The 18,374-nt window shown below is 29.7% G+C and overlaps 1 protein-coding gene across 1 annotated transcript in view; it reads left to right on the forward strand.

The window, feature by feature from the left end:
- The window catches only part of LOC129956719 (hemicentin-1-like), a 224,075-nt gene that overhangs the window by 65,443 nt on the left and 140,258 nt on the right, over positions 1-18,374 (forward strand). Inside the window, exons 6-7 of the mRNA XM_056068655.1 lie at positions 2,652-2,942; positions 5,133-5,420. Coding sequence (XP_055924630.1) covers positions 2,652-2,942; positions 5,133-5,420 — 579 coding nt within the window. The remainder of the gene's footprint in view (positions 1-2,651; positions 2,943-5,132; positions 5,421-18,374) is intronic.

Genomic DNA, 18,374 nt, shown 5'->3' on the forward strand with positions numbered 1-18,374 from the left:
TAAGGTGAAACTTAAACCACAGGATGAAAAATTCACTGTAATCCTTTCGCTGACCAGCTGGCATGCTAACTTCTCTAATAAAGTGTTAAAGTTAGCAAAGTTTAATAACACTATGAAATATATTTATTAAAACATTAATCTTCTAATTTCAAAGAAAATATTGCTTTCAAATTTATTAATATGCAAATATTATTCTTTAACAAATATTCATTTATAAGTAATATTTAATGAAACTTTAATCATATCTGTAAAATTAAGGAATCCACAGTTCATGTATTTTTAATTTTAATAACTGGAAAAGTAGAAAGATGGATAAAGTTTGAATTATACAATATCACAGAGGACGTATGATTAAAACTCAGATTTTAAAAATAATTTAATATTCAGTTACATTATATATCTCAATGCAGCAAAAAAAATATATAAACATTGAATTGATGTAAAAATCATATGTAAAATTGTATGTGAATTTGAAATAAATTAAAAAAATATCGCTCTTGAGATCAAAGTAACGGAGATACGCAACTGTAAAAATATATTCCATTAGAAGAGTATTTAAGAATCTTTAATGATTAAAATGAAAGAATAAATTACGAAAATCTTCAAGCCCTTATATAATTAATACCATTTCTAATCATATAATTTTATCAAGTATCTAGAAAAAATCTGCCAAACTTAAGTAACATTCATTATTTATTTGTTACTGAATACTGCTTGAAAAACGCTAATTGCGCTTTAATGGATATCAAATGCCACATTGAATACAAAACGAGTTTTAAAAATCTCCACTAAAATAAAAGGGCATTTTCAGGGGGATAATTAATTGGATTTTTCAAATAATCAAAAGAGAGATGCTCAAACCTAATCAATCTCCCATTACTTTAAAGAAATTAACCATTAAATGCGGATGGCTTGTAAAATCATCATAAAAATTCCATTTATTTTAAGTCTAATTAACCAATTACGATATTTATTGCAAATAATTTTTATTTCGTTAAAAATTTGCTAAAGAATTCCTCATTAAATCTTATTTAAATGTATTTGGTCTGTAATAATTAATTACAGCGAATCTTTTATAAACTTAACTAAGACTGTCATTGTTTTTATGCTAAAGGTGCATCGAATTTCGTATTTATTTTTAAATCCAATTCCAATTATTACATTCTATAGGAGCTATATTCTTAGATTTTCTTCTAGAATCAAATTCTTTTATCATAAAATATTCAAATTCAATATTTTCCTCATATTCAATATTATTTGAATAAATTATAACGATCTATAAGTATTTGCATATACTTTAAAAATATAATTTTTAATCGATTATTTTAAAACTTCAGGTGATTTCAAGATGGTACAGTATGAATGCAATGAAAATTTGATGACATTAATCGATTTGCTGGTTGTTAAGTTCTTGATATATTACATCAGCAGATTATCATTAAATATTCAGTATTATTTAAATAAATTATAATGATCTATAATTTGTCTGCATTTTAAAAATCTAATTTTTAATCAAATAAAAATAAATTTTTAAACTCAAAATTTATTTTAAGATGGTACTAATGATACTTGATGGTGCAAGATGGTACCTTCTGAAAGGAATGAAAATTAAATTATATCAATCGATTTACTGGCTACTAAGTTCCAAATTTTCATCAGTACATTCTCATTAAAAGGGCACAAACATAATTTCAAAATCCTGTTCAACCATTAACGACAGAATATTTATTAGATCCTTCCGCTCTTGCAAACACGAAACACGAAACAAACCACAAATAAAAATGAAAGTGTTCGAACATTTTAAATTCTATATCGAATTTTACCCTATTTAAAATGAGAAATCCAATTATAATAATCTATAAGTATTTGGGTTTTAAAAATCTAATTTTTAATCAAATAGAAACATATATATTTTTTACTCAAATTTATTTCAAGATGTTACTAATGATACATGATGGTACAAGACGTTACCTTCTGAAAAGAATAAGAACTAGATTATATTAATCAATTAAGTGGTTATTATGTTTCAAATATATTACATCAGTGCAATATCATTAAAAGGACACAAAGATAATTTTCACAATCCTAGTTGACTAGAAAAGAGGATTAATTAGAACAGTTTGTACTTCAAACATGGAACAAACCAATAAAAATGGAAGTTAGTCGAAAATTTTAAAATCCATTCCGAATTTTACCTTATTTAAACCGAGAAAAAAATCAGAATATTATTTCTAATCGTCTTGGACAAGAGCGTAATTATACGATAAGATCAACAAACCTGAGTATTTTTTTAGCGATACGCCACAAAATGTGGTAACCCATTTAAAAATATCAGGACGATATTTGGTGGTTGTTAAATGCTTCGAGAGATAGAGGAAAATAATTTGAACACAATTTGGTTTTAACAGCAATCAAAAAGCGCCAAGAAAAAATTTCGCCACATTATAGAAATATACTCAAGAGATTGTTTGTTACGAAAAATTTTAAACTTGCGAATCACGTGCTAATATATATAGTTTGACGATAGAAATCGCCAAATTGGCGACATTTTTTCTTGTAGTTTTTTGGTCGCTGTTAAAACCAACTTTTCATGAAAATTTAACTTTTTTCTCGAACAACTTATAATTTCGCCGTTGATTTTTTTTTTTCAGTTGTTCCACAATTGACACTAAAACTTGGCAGCAAACTTCGACATTCGCATATACAAGAAGGAAAGGACGTGTATCTAGAGTGCGCCATCATCGCCAACCCTTCCGTCTCCGAGATTGGATGGAAGTTTGAAGACAAGGAATTGCACACCAATAAGTCGGCTGGAATCATTGTCAGCAATCAATCATTGGTCCTACAAAGTGTGAGGCGGAGCAACAGGGGAAGATACACATGCACTGCCGACAATTCAGAAGGCAAAGGCGAAAGCGCACCCCTTTACCTGAAAGTTCAATGTAAGTAATTTTGTTTCATTCTTTTCAAATGGAAAAATAAAATCAAGGCCAGATGGCCAAATTCTAACGATAGCATCGTAGCATCTAATTTAACAGGACGTAGTGTTTCACACTGAATTGTTTTCTCTACATTTGATCATATGGTGAATTTTTATTACATTTGAACGTTACCTTCCGATGTGCGCATATATATATATATATATATATATATATATATATATATATATATATATATATATATGCGTTCATCACAAGATAGTGTTATCTTGGGAACAATATTACCAGAGTAATTTTGCACGTATTTTAACGTAAGTTCATAAATGACCCATACGGCTCAAAGGGGGGGAGGGAATGGAGGGTGGTAAAATTTTCATTTCGTTATAACTTTCTTAATATTGAAAGAAAAATAATTCTAATTAGTCTAATTAGCCCTTCGTTAAGACAATAACTTTTGAACTTAAAGTTTTTCGATAATTACAATATTTTAGAAGTTAAAGTCTGAAAAGTGATTTCCTTGCCTTAATATTGACTGCTTCTAACATCGACAATTTTTTATTGCAAGATAGTATTTTAGATGTAGACTGTTTGTTTGTTTGTTTCTTATGGCACTTGCCACTGACAAGCCCGCTGTTACAAAGACAGAGATTTAAGCCTGAGGGGGAACGTCTCTTATTTTTTATAGCAGCGCCAACTAGGGCCAAGAGTATGACTTTGCCACTCACGCATCACTCATTCGCTTGCACAACCCCTTTTTACAGGTGGGCACATTCACAAATCTCACAGATAGAACATCAGAAGAACAACCATGCCCGAACCGGGACTCGAACCCGGGACGCCCAGATCACGGGGAAGACGCGCTACCCCTATGCCAGGACGCCGGCAGATGTAGACTAATATACCTTAGCCTTCCCGCTTGACGGGATGTTTTTTTTATAGTGTTTCAAGGATATTAAAATTCTAAAGCTGGCATGGTGTCTATAAAATAAGACTAGATATGTTTTGACTTCAAATTGGGTATATTACTTTACAGAACAAACCATTTCGCACCAAGGCTAAAAGATTTAATGAGTCTTTGCTTCTTGGAGAGATAACTCATTTAGAGAGGGAATTTATTTTTCACAAAATAAGTTTATTGTTGTAAATCTATTCATTGTTAAAGAAAACGCTTCTGAAACTGTAATTTATGCAAATATTTGTTTAAAAATATGTAGAGAGAAATATATATGGTAAGCAGAAATATCCTGGTTTCAATCTTGGAAATTCGATGTTGACAAAACATTAAAGCCTTTATTTATATGTTTGTGGCGGAGTGACGATGAGCGAACCTGGGACCTTGTGGTTCACAGATGAGTAACATGACCACAATACAAAAGCAATTGCTTGCGTAGCGTAATTTGTAACTGGTTTATAAGCTTTCACTACAGTTTGAAGTGAAATACAAGAAAGAGGCACACAAATTAAATCTTGCTACTTAAAATCCTTATTTTAGCCATATTACTGAAATAAAATCGAATTTTCATCGAATTACTGTAAAGACACAATGAAATGAAATTTATGTCAATAAGTTTTATTATTTTATTTTTCGAAATTTAAATATCAGTTTTCACGATTCTGTTTATTGTTTTCTTTCCTATTGGATTTTTTTTACTCTGTTATTCTTTTTTCAGTATAAAAACATAAAAAAAAAAATCTCGAGGGTTTTTTTTTTCCCCATGGGCTTTAGTGCAAATTTTGAAATTCACAAGGTTTTAGAATCCTTTTTTTCCAGTGCAATCATTGCCATCAACACATCAGATGAGGATTTGTTTTTCAATCTGTACTACCTAGACATCATATTAAACAAATCTATATCTATTTGTTTTATCTAGATCGATACATCTTATCCATAGCTGTATTTACCTATCCTTCCCAGCAGTGATATTTTCATATAACTTAATCCCTTAGTTTTCATAATGGTTACAGATACGAGGGTATGAAACGATATTCTATCTATCATGAAAGATGTAAAAAATACTTCTAGCCTTAGAAACATTCTAAGTATCTAATATTAACTTTGTTTTATATTTATTTATTTGCAAATATTTACTTAATTTTATATATATTGTATTCGATATTCCATATTTTTGTCTTGGTGTGCAAATCTGGCCAGAAGTTATTGTTACTGAACAGAAGTTACTCAATATTTTACAGATGCTCCGGTGTGCAAGTCTGACCAGAAGCTACTGTATGGCGTTGCAAGACACGAACCGGTTAAAGTCACCTGCGAAGTGGAAGCCGATCCTTCCAGAGCGAATTTCACATGGAAATTCAATAACTCGGTCGAAAGCATGGACATTCTTTCTTTTGCAAGCGAAGAAAGCATCAGCATAGCCACTTACATACCACGGACCGAGTACGACTATGGGACGTTATTATGTTGGGGGAAAAACTCTGTTGGCACGCAGAAGGAACCTTGTGTATTTACAGTCATACCAGCAGGTAAGATTATTTGTCTATTACTTCTGTTCAGTCATTTTGTTAGATTCAGGATTTATCAACGAAATATGATTCCAACCTTAACTATCTTTAATCTTTGACCCAAAATTTATAAATTTCTTAATACTAAGGAATCAGGAGGCGGTGTTAAGAACCAAGGATTACCGCCTCTCTCATTGTGAGATATCAATATGACATCACTACTTATTCAACAAACCTGAGTTGATTGTTCGTACATTAAAACGGTGTTTTAAAGTTTATACTGTTATTTTCTCTCAAACGAATTATCCAAATAGAATTGTCAAAAGATCTGAGATCTAGATTTTAAACAATCTTACTGTTTCAAATCTGACTGAGTCTGAAAAATTCACTTGTAGTATTTATTACGTTTGTACATCTGTCTTTCCGTGAGCAGATGATTAAAAATGATTTGATCAAGTTGAATGGAAGTCTGTGTAAGGTGTCTACATGTAAACATCATATACCAAATTTCAAATTTTAAACGAAATCCGTTTTGAAACATTTCGTCTGTCTGTCAGTTCGAATGTAAATGAATGCGATAACTATAAAACCCAAAGAGTTAGATAGATATAATTTGGCACACAATTTTAGCTGCTAAAATGAAGATCTATGACAAATTTTGCGCCAAATCCGCCAACCCGTTGGCTACTTGGCAGTCTGTACATTCGCACATGTAAACCGGTTACTCAAAAACGGAATAAGTTAGATAGTATATTAATTTTGATATGTAATATTGTAGCACGTTTTATGCCAAATTTTGGTTCCAATCGAGCAAAAGGAAAGGTTTATAATCAAAATATTTATTCCTTACTTTTCACTATAATATGAAGAAAATAACTGTCAGGTATAAAATTCTGAAAATAGTTTTTTTAAAACAATGAGTACTGGTGGTATTCAGAGCCTTTTCCAGTTTGCCTAATTTTTATACCAGGATAAAATAGGCTAACACCCTTATTATTGAGTAAACGAAATAATTTCGAACGGACCATACTCGCTTGTTCGTAGAAATCATCTGCTCGTTCTTGAGAAAAATCTATATCTCCTGGTTTGAAAAAGTCTTGACGGTTCCAATCAATTTATCATTCGCATCAAAGCATTCGAAAGTGCAATTTATCTTGTACCTTTTCCTTCCCTTTAGATCACTTTTAAGAAGTATTCTTTTAGTCTGGACTATATATTTTTGAAATTAATTTTGCGATATCACTCGCTTCATACATTAATTTATTAGGATTAACTGGTGTCCTGTCATCAGGAGCCTTCCAGCCTTCCTTTTCTTCTAACCAGTTGTATCGTATTTGAATATATATAACATTTTGATGAATATTTAGATACTTTCTTTATTTTATTACATTTGTTTTTGCTTAATTAACTCAACATATTGTTTATAGTGTCCGACAAATTTAAGATATTGCTTTGATTTCAATTCTTTGTTTAAAAAGTACGTTTCGACTTCTCAATACTCCAATATAAGTGATTTTTAAAAATTAAATCAATTATATTCTTCATTACAATCACTATCAAATAAGGCTTTCTTTTTGGAATCGGGACGAATTAAAATTGTTATTACCTAATACTGGAGATCTTGAAATATTAATATGTTGTCTTGCTTTCAATAACACACAACTGCAATGACTCTCATAATATGAGTATGTCAAGATACGAGAGAAAAGCCAACTTCAAAATTTCATCTCTAACATAAAAGATGAATTTTTTAAAAAAACTGAAAATGTAATGTGAGAAATAAAAATAATATCCCTATAAAATCTTTATACTGCTATAACATTACCAATCTTACCTTCATAAGTTAAGATAGTACTTTTTTCAATATTGTGCCAAAAGTTCATGTATTTAAATATATAAGTTGAGAGTGATTAAACAATTACGAGTTTATACTACAAGGGTTGTTCGTATTAAAAGGTACGAAACGATAGTGTGGATATAAATGAAGACTTTATTCAAAGTATACGCCATGGGCATGAGCACAACTTTCCCAATTATTAACGAGCCGAAGGATTTCTTGATTTCAGAATTCCTGTGGCTGTGACGAGACCCAGTCCTGCACAGCATCTTTGAATTCGTCATCCGAGTGGAAACGCTTTACTTTCAGATGTTTTTTCAGGGGACAAAACACATGAAAATCGCAGGGTGACATGTCCCAGCTGTAGGGTGGATGGTCGAGCTGTTTTAACTTAAACTTGGCCAGTTCTACGTGTGTGATCCTGGAGACGTGTGGACGCGCGTTATCATGGAGCAGATCCACACCCTCCGTGAGTAGCCCTGGTCTTTGGTTCTTGATGGCCCTGCGTAGACTTCGGTGTGTCTCGCAGTACACATCAGAGTTAATAATTCTTCTGTCTCATGGAATTCAATAAGTAGCGGACTTTGGACGTCGAAAAAGACGGTGAGCAACACTTTGCCTGCTGACGACATGACTTTGAACTTTTTAGGGGGAGGTGAAGATGTATGCTTGCACTGCATGCTGTCCCGCTTTGCCTCTGACTCGTAGTGAGGGCACCAGCTCCCATCATCTGTGACGATTCGCTCCAGAAAAGCGGGGTCTTCATGATACCGAAACAGATGTTGAAGTGCTAGCCCCATATGCAGTTCCTTGTGCTGGTCGGTCAGCTGCTTCGGAACCCATACGCGCACACCTTCCGATAAATCAACCTATCGTGAACAGTTGTCCATATGGTTCCAACCCTGCCATCCACCTTCACCGCCAACTTCTGAATGTAGCACTGCGATCACTTCTCACTAGGACGTTTACCTTGTCGAGGAAATCGGCCGTGATGACTGTGTTTGCCTGACCTGGTTTAGGATCATCGAACAAAATCTCACGGCCTGCACAAAAACAGGTACTTTATTTTCTCTCTGACTTGTCGCACACACAGTTTTCCCCGTATGCGATGAAAATCCGGCGATGAAAAGAGTCCGGTGTAACGCATGCACTGCCGCGTCAATTGGAAGGCGCTCTTTATAAAAGTCTCAGCTGTCTCTGCACATGCGGGTGGCCGCGCATGCTCCGATCTACGCCGGAGACTCCAATCGCATTTCTTGATGCCTCGCTACGTTCTCCCATAGCGGCATAAGCAAATATGCTAATGGATACGTTGTTACGACGTTTTGTAACTTTTCATCTGAACACCCCTTGTATTACAAAAGAGGGTATTTTATCATTTTACAGTTTTAGACGATAACATATTTTAGCAAAAAAATATTAGGCATTTGCTTCCAATATAGTACATCTTTCAAATTTATTTTATATAAAACTAGAAATAATTTTCGTAAATCCAATCACATAAGATATCTCGTGCTATTTCCATGTGTATTTTTTTCCAAATTAGTATCCTTTCCATTAGTTAATGGATGGCGCCAAAAAACGAATAAGCTCAAGACTCGCCTCAATGCTAAACGCATTCTTACGCATTAAAGATAAAAATATTTTTATTATTTGTGTATTTTTATTTCCCATTTATATTTTACATTCATTTGTTTACTTATTTTATAGATTGTATCTTACAATTAGTCGGTCAGCATTATATTAAAGCAATTGTATTATTCTAAATATTGAATTTGTGTAATATACCAAATGGACCTGCAACAGTTCTTGTGTAATTCTTTTATCAGTTTCATCGTTGAACAATTTATGATCAACTTTTAATCAATTTTCCTACCAAACTTATATTTTTACAGAAAAGATTAGATATTCTAATATGAAAAAGAAATCTAAAATTTTATTTTACAAGAATTTAAATGCAGTATTTTATTTTTAAATCCGTTTTGATGCATTCTACTTTTGTGTTAAAATTAATTTTTCTATTCCTTTTTTTTTTCTTCTTTTCCTTTTTTTTACGAATTTGGGCCCACCTACAGAGACTAAGTTTGAGAAATGCTGACAAATTAATAAAGAATAGAAATTTTTTGAAAATGCGAACAACCTTTAACAAATACAAACCTAGTTTTAATTTAAGCCGAAGAAAAAAATTAAATATTAGATGTCATATTACTAAGATAAGTCTCAAAGTTCAATTTTTCTTATTATTTAAACAAATATTTCGAAAAAAAATTATGTTTTATTTTTATTAGCTTTTGTTTTCAAAATACCAATAAAACTTTACATTATTCTTTTATAAAAAACGTAAAATAAAAATCTTTTTATTTTCAGCAAGGCTATGAATAATAAAATTTTCTATTTTTAAACTAACTTTACTTTTGATTTGAAAAAAAAAATGTGGAAAAATATTTTTCCAGATTCCTAAAGGAAGAAATATTGGGAAAAAGAAAACTTACAGAAAACATCCAACTCAAACCTGCTAAATAAAAAATTAATAGTTGTAAACGGTCTTTCACTTTTTGAAATGAGAATAATACGGAACAGAAGCTAAAAATAATTCTTTTTTACGTTGAAAAAATATGAAAGGAAAAAAAAAAAATAACTGAAACCTTGTGTTCGAGGTGTTCCTTTGACGAATAGCCAAACGATTTTTTTTTCTTTCTGTTGCCAAATACGGCACATTTTCAAAAATATTTGAAAAGCGGATAGATCATTGAACGGAATACGAAATATATAAAAAAGAGTTTTTTTTCAAGGTAAAACAAACTAATGTGCTTTCGTTCTTTCGTTCAATACGTTTTTATAAAAATAAATTTATTTGTTTTAGAAAGAGAAAAAAAAAGCGAGATTTAGTGGGAGGTTTTTTCAGTTTTATAAAATATTATAACAAAAACTAAATGAGTTTTGTTTCACTTCTAGATTTAAACTTTGTACTGGAGTTTTATTATTCTTCTGATAATATAAAGGCTTATGTTTCTGTAAAAATTGTTTTTCTCGCATCAAAAAATTTTCTTTTCTTTCCACTTTAACTGCAATTTTTATTTTATATTATTAAAATTAACGTTCATTACACCAATAAAAATATTTTTGTAACATGTTTAAACTTTTTTTTATAAAAAATTATAGTAATTTTATTCCTTCTTAAACATTTCAATTTTTAAAAAATATTTTTTATTTCTATATTTTAAACTTAAAATAGTATTTTTTTGCAAATTTTTAATACGTTAAAATAAAGTATATTAACAAACCATTATCGAATTTATATTACTTAATTTTTATAAGTAAGTTTGTGCATTGTCGCTGGAATTATTGATCAATTATATCAGCTACATTTATTAATGTGTTTATTTGCTTAACAAAACAGTTATGTGCGACATGATAAAATACTTTTAGCGTCATATAGCAATAAACTCTGAGGTTATAATTCGAATCTCGGGAACAATAAGCAATGCGACCAAATCTTTAATACAAAAAAGTAGATTATGAACGATTTAATAAAAAGAAACTACAATATATATAATACGATAAAACTATCTTTTGCAGAATCCGTATTTTTTTAGGAATAAAATATAGACATTATTTTTATCTCTAAAATTCAAATTTCTTCAAAAATGAAACAATTAAAATATCGTTTGCAGATTCCAATTTTTTTTTAATGAAAGATGGACAGTTTTTTTTTATCCTCTAAAACTCATATTTATCCAAAACTGAAACTATAATATTTTGAAATGAATCTAGTACATTTTTTTTTTCATATCAGAAATTATAATATACAAATATAACGTGATTATTTTATCTGTTACAAGTAAATAATTAAGTCACTTTTATCTGCGAATTCGAGCCTCTATGATTTTAATATAAATGGTCGTTTGCAATTATTTATTTTGCTTAAATTGCAACTAAGGGAAACTTTTCCTAAGCATTGATAATTATTATTTCTTCCATAATATTTAAACTTCAATAGAATAAGTTAAAACAATTAAATTTCAAGATAATTCTTAAAAGTGTCCTATTTTCTCATATTACAGTTTTTATTATTTTCACTATCTTAAACTTGTCTTTTTCACAAAAAAAATTATGCTATAATAAATTGTTTAAGTATTCAAGTATTTTAAGGTTTAAGCATCTTAAGGAAACATAAATATCTTCATCTTAGGTTTTTACTTGAAGAAAACCACCTGTATATTCTCTCAAATAAGAGCCTAAACAATATCAGACTTTTCCGTATTCAGCAAAAATATTCAGTTTTTTTGAAAATATTAAAAGCTTTTAAGCAAAGGAGTGTTTTCCTCTAAGGAATATGAGGCTTTTAAACGAAATGAAAATATATAGCCTATCTTATTTCTAACTTTCTTTTGCACTCACAGTTATCCAAAATCGATGAAAGATTTCTGCAATAGCTTGTATCAATTTTTCCTAGCGTTACTTCTAAATAATATATGCAATTTATCATTCAAGCAACTTGGAAGTATCTAGAAAAATTTTAACTTCCAGATACTTGCGGTATTCAATCATAATGAAAGTTAATATGGGATAAAACTGCTACAAAGCATTTCACCTCAACACTTCATATTTATTTTTCACTAATAACAATACGTATAATATCACTGCCTTCACAAGGTCAGAATTATCAATGCTCAAAAACTCAACAGAATAATTAATCATAATAATCAAAATTTTCAAGAAAATAATGCATTATTACTCCCAAAACCTTTGGTCACGAAAGTTCAACTATAGTATTTTTTAATGATAATACATAGTACTTTCACTATCTGAATTTCATCTAAATTGTAAATATTCAAGTATCAATTAATTAATCCTTATTTGTAGGAATCAAAAACAAATCCCTGAAATATATCTATTATTCCATCAAGTCTATTAATTGAAATAACTATGTATTATTCTTTAATGCTAATATAAAGTCATGACACTTTTCAGGACATCTCAAATGTCGTTGTTTAAAGATCAATCAATTAATCATTTAAACTCACTGAAACCTGTTGGAATTAAAAGTAAATCGCTCGAAGATATTCATTATTACCCTCAAGTCTCTTGATTAAACTAGTTAATTTAATGATAATGCATTGTAATGACACTTTTCAGGACATCTCAAATGTCGTTGTTTAAAGATCAATCAATTAATCATTTAAACTCACTGAAACCTGTTGGAATTAAAAGTAAATCGCTCGAAGATATTCATTATTACCCTCAAGTCTCTTGATTAAACTAGTTAATTTAATGATAATGCATTGTAATGACACTTTTCAGGACATCTCAAATGTCGTTGTTTAAAGATCAATCAATTAATCATTTAAACTCACTGAAACCTGTTGGAATTAAAAGTAAATCGCTCGAAGATATTCATTATTATCCTCAAGTCTCTTGATTAAACTAGTTAATTTAATGATAATGCATTGTAATGACACTTTTCAGGACATCTGAAATGTCGTAGTTTAAAGATCAATCAATTAATCATTTAAACTCACTGAAACCTGTTGGAATTAAAAGTAAATCGCTCGAAGATATTCATTATTAACCTCAAGTCTCTTGATTAAACTAGTTAATTTAATGATAATGCATTGTAATGACACTTTTCAGGACATCTCAAATGTCGCTGTTTAAAGATCAATCAATTAATCATTTAAACTCACCGAAACCTTTTGGAATTAAAAGTAAATCGCTCGAAGATATTCATTATTACCCTCAAGTATCTTGATTAAACTAGTTAATTTAATGATATTGTATAGTAATGATACTTTTCAGGGCATCTCAAGTGTCGTTGTTTAAAGATCAATCAATTAATCATTTAAACTCACCGAAACCTGTTGGAATTAAAAGTAAATCGCTCGAAGATATTCATTATTACCCTCAAATCTCTTGATTAAACTAGTTAATTTAATGATATTGTATAGTAATGATACTTTTCAGGGCATCTCAAGTGTCGTTGTTTAAAGATCAATCAATTAATCAATTAAACTCACCGAAACCTGTTGGAATTAAAAGTAAATCGCTCGAAGATATTCATTATTACACTCAAGTCTATTGATTAAACTAGTTAATTTAATGATATTGTATAGTAATGATACTTTTCAGGGCATCTCAAGTGTCGTTGTTTAAGGATCAATCAATTAATCATTTAAACTCACCGAAACCTGTTGGAATTAAAAGTAAATTGCTCGAAGATATTCATTATTACCCTCAAGTCTCTTGATTAAACTAGTTAATTTAATGATATTGTATAGTAATGATACTTTTCAGGGCATCTCAAGTGTCGTTGTTTAAAGATCAATCAATTAACCATTTAAACTCATCGAAACCTTCTGGAATTAAAAGTAAATCGCTCGAAGATATTCATTATTACCCTCAAGTCTCTTGATTGAACTAGTTATTTTAATGATAATGCATAGTAATGACACTTTTCAGGACATCTCAAATGTCGTTGTTTAAAGATCAATCAATTAATCAATTAAACTCACCGAAACCTGTTGGAATTAAAAGTAAATCCCTCGAAGATATTCATTATTACCCTCAAGTCTCTTGATTGAGCTAGTTATTTTAATGATAATGCATAGTAATGACACTTTTCAGGACATCTCAAATGTCGTTGTTAAAAGATCAATCAATTAATCATTTAAACTCACCTAAACCTTTTGGAATTAAAAGTAAATCGCTCGAAGATATTCATTATTACCCTCAAGTCTCTTGATTGAACTAGTTATTTTAATGATAATGCATAGTAATGACACTTTTCTAGGACATCTCAAACGTCGTTGTTTAAAGATCAATCAATTAATCATTTAAACTCACCGAAACCTGTTGGAATTAAAAGTAAATCGCTCGAATACATTCATTATTACCCTCAAGTCTCTTGATTGAACTAGTTATTTTAATGATAATGCATAGTAATGACACTTTTCAGGACGTCTCAAATGTCGTTGTTTAAATATCAATCAATTAATCATTTAAACTCACTGAAACCTGTTGGAATGAAAAGTAAATCGCTCGAAGATATTCATTATTACCCTCAAGTCTCTTGATTGAACTAGTTATTTTAATGATAATGCATAGTAATGACACTTTTCAGGACATCTCAAATGTCGTTGTTTAAAGATCAATCAATTAATCATTTAAACTCACCGAAACCTGTTGGAATTAAAAGTAAATCGCTCGAAGATATTCATTATTACCCTCAAGTCTCTTGATTGAACTAGTTATTTTAATGATAATGCATAGTAATGACACTTTTCAGGACATCTCAAATGTCGTTGTTTAAAGATAAATCAATTAATCATTTAAACTCACTGAAACCTGTTGGAATGAAAAGTAAATCGCTCGAAGATATTCATTATTACCCTCAAGTCTCTTGATTGAACTAGTTATTTTAATGATAATGCATAGTAATGACACTTTTCAGGACATCTCAAATGTCGTTGTTTAAAGATCAATCAATTAATCATTTAAACTTACCGAAACCTGTTGGAATTAAAAGTAAATCGCTCGAATACATTCATTATTACCCTCAAGTCTCTTGATTGAACTAGTTATTTTAATAATAATGCATAGTAATGACACTTTTCAGGACATTTCAAATGTCGTTGTTTAAAGATCAATCAATTAATCATTTAAACTCACCGAAACCTGTTGGAATTAAAAGTAAATCGCTCGAATACATTCATTATTACCCTCACGTCTCTTGATTAAACTAGTTAATTTAATGATAATGCATAGTAATGACACTTTTCTGGACATCTCAAATGTCGTTGTTTAAAGATCAATCAATTAATCATTTAAACTCATCGAAACCTGTTGGAATGAAAAGTAAATCGCTCGAAGATATTCATTATTACCCTCAAGTCTCTTGATTAAACTAGTTAATTTAATGATATTGTATAGTAATGATACTTTTCAGGGCATCTCAAGTGTCGTTGTTTAAAGATCAATCAATTAATCATTTAAACTCACCGAAACCTGTTGGAATGAAAAGTAAATCCCTCGAAGATATTCATTATTACCCTCAAGTCTCTTGATTAAACTAGTTAATTTAATGATATTGTATAGTAATGATACTTTTCAGGGCATCTCAAGTGTCGTTGTTTAAGGATTAATCAATTCATTATTTAAACTCAACAAAGCTAATTGGAATAAATAGCGAATCCATCGAAGACAATCCTTATTCAAGTCTATTGATTGAAATAACTATATTATTCTTCAATGAAAATGCGTTGTAGTGACATTCCATAGTGCCTATCAAGTGCCGATGTTCGAGAATTTAGGGATTAGTCATTTTAATTCATCAAAGCTTGTTGGAATTAAAATACAAATCCTTCGAATAATTTCATTATTATCATCTCGTATGATTCTTTAATGATAATGCAAGATCCATCAAGTCTATTGATTAAAACATTACCTGGATTATTCTTTAATAATAATACATAATTGTATCAATCTACAGGCATCTCAAGTGTCTTTGTTTGAGGTTTCGTCAATTAAACATTTAAACTAATCAAAGTTTACAGGAATTAAACCAAGTCTTTCGAAGACATTCATTATTAATGCCCAGTCTATTAAATGAACTAGTTACTTTAACGATAATGCATAGTAATATGCATAGTCTTTGTTCAAGGATTAATCAATTAACCATCTAAACTCAACGACGCTTATTGGAATAAAAAGCAAATCACTCGAAGATATTTCTTATAGAAATCTATTCATTAAAATAATTATATTATTATTCAATGATAATGCTTAGCAGTGACACTCTGTAAGGCCTCTCAAGTGTCGATATTCGAGTATTAAGGAATTAGTCATTTTAACTCATCAAAGCTCGTTGGAATTAAAAGACAAAACATTTGAAGACTTTCATTATTACCATCTTGTATGATTCTTTAATGATAATGCAAGATCCATCAAGTCCATTGATTAAAACATTATCTTGTAATATTATTTAAGGATAATGCACAATTGTATCACACTGCAGGGCATCTAAAGTGCCTTTGTTTGAGGATTAATCAATTAATCATTTAAACTAATCAAAGTTTATAGGAATTAAAACCAACTCTTTAGAAAACATTCATTATTACCCACAATTTTATTGATAGAAATAATTATTTTCATTATTCTTTAATGATAATGCATATTAGTGATACTCTGTATGGCATCTGAAGTTTCGGTGCGCAAGGATTAATCAATTAATAGTTTTAATTCATCAAACTAGTTGGAATTAAAAGCAAACCCCACAAAGACATTAATTCTTAGCAGCAAATCAATTGGCCAAAAAAGCTCTCTTGTAGAATTTTTTGATGATAATGCGTAGTTATATCATTTTTTGCGTCGCCTCAAAACTGCCTTTGCTCAAGGATTAAGCAGTTAATCATTTAAACTAAAGAAAGCTTGTTGGAATAAAAATAAAATCGTGAAGGCATTTATTATTGCCATCAAATATATTGACTCAAAAAGTAACGTATACTTTTCTTTAATGATAATGCATTGCACTATCACTTATCGAACCTTATCTAACCTGTCGATGCTGAAATACAATCGATTAATCATTTAAATTAAGAATTAAGAGAATTTATGGGTTAAAAGAAAATCTACAAAATTCATTATTACCCACAAATCTAAGATTTTATCTGTATAATTTTTTTTTAAATTTATCGTATTATTTATTTATTTTTATTTTATTAATATTATTCTTGGTACTGTATCCAAGCCTCAAGAATTAATAAATTAATTATTTAAATGTATCACTGTTTGCTGGGGACAAAACTGAAGCTCTAAAAATATTCATTATCCTCCATAAGCAATTGACTTAAAATGTTCGATTGTATTATTCTTTAGTAACAATACGTAATAGTATCACTATATGCACATCATTTCCACATCAGCCCTCAAGGAAGTCAGCGATTTTAAGTCAAGGGAGAGTCTCTTGGTAACTAGCCAACTAGGTATCAAGAGTACGTCTTAGCTCCTCACGCATCACATTCGCTTGCACAACCCCTTTTACAGAGGGGCACATTCACACATCTCACAGATAGAACAGATAAAGAACAACCATGCCCGAACAGGGACTCGAATCCAGGACCCCCCCTATGCCAGGACGCTGGCATTAGAGTAATTAATTGAAAGAATTAAAGATGTTCGAAATTTTCATAAAAAAGACTCTGCATGAATTCCAGAAAACAGACTAAAGAAGCTACTTAAAATTACAGGAATTAAATTTTTAAAAAAATCGAATGCACATGATTACAGAGAATCCGCTAACTGATAATTGCATCAAATAATTTTCATAAAGTCATTCTTTAAGCATTCTTTTTTTATAAATTAGCATTAAAATATGAAAGAAACCATTAAATAAATCAAACTAATTTAAATTTCGAGACCAAAATCTCAACATTAAATATGAAAGAAACCATTAAATAAATCAAACTAATTTAAATTTCGAGACCAAAATCTCAACGTTAAATATGAAAGAAACCATAAAATAAATCAAACTATTTTAAATTTCGAGACTAAAATCTCAACATTAAATATGAAAGAAACCATTAAATAAATAAAACTAATTTAAATTTCGAGACCAAAATCTCAACGTTAAATATGAAAGAAACCATTAAATAAATCAAACTAATTTAAATTTCGAGACCAAAATCTCAACGTTAAATATGAAAGAAACCATAAAAGAAATCAAACTAATTTAAATTTCGAGACCAAAATCTCAACATTAAATATGAAAGAAACCATTAAATAAATCAAACTAATTTAAATTTCCAGACTAAAATCTCAACGTTAAATATGAAAGAAACCATAAAATAAATCAAACTAATTTAAATTTCGAGACCAAAATCTCAACGTTAAATATGAAAGAAACCATAAAATAAATCAAACTAATTTAAATTTCGAGACCAAAATCTCAACTTTAAATATGAAAGAAACCATTAAATAAATCAAACTAATTTAAATTTCGAGACCAAAATCTCAACGTTAAATATGAAAGAAACCATTAAATAAATCAAACTAATTTAAATTTCGAGACCAAAATCTCAACAGTAAATATGAAAGAAACCATTAAATAAATCAAACTAATTTAAATTTCGAGACCAAAATCT

Source organism: Argiope bruennichi, chromosome 11, assembly GCF_947563725.1.
Source record: "Argiope bruennichi chromosome 11, qqArgBrue1.1, whole genome shotgun sequence".
NCBI classification, from domain to species: Eukaryota; Metazoa; Arthropoda; class Arachnida; order Araneae; family Araneidae; genus Argiope; species Argiope bruennichi.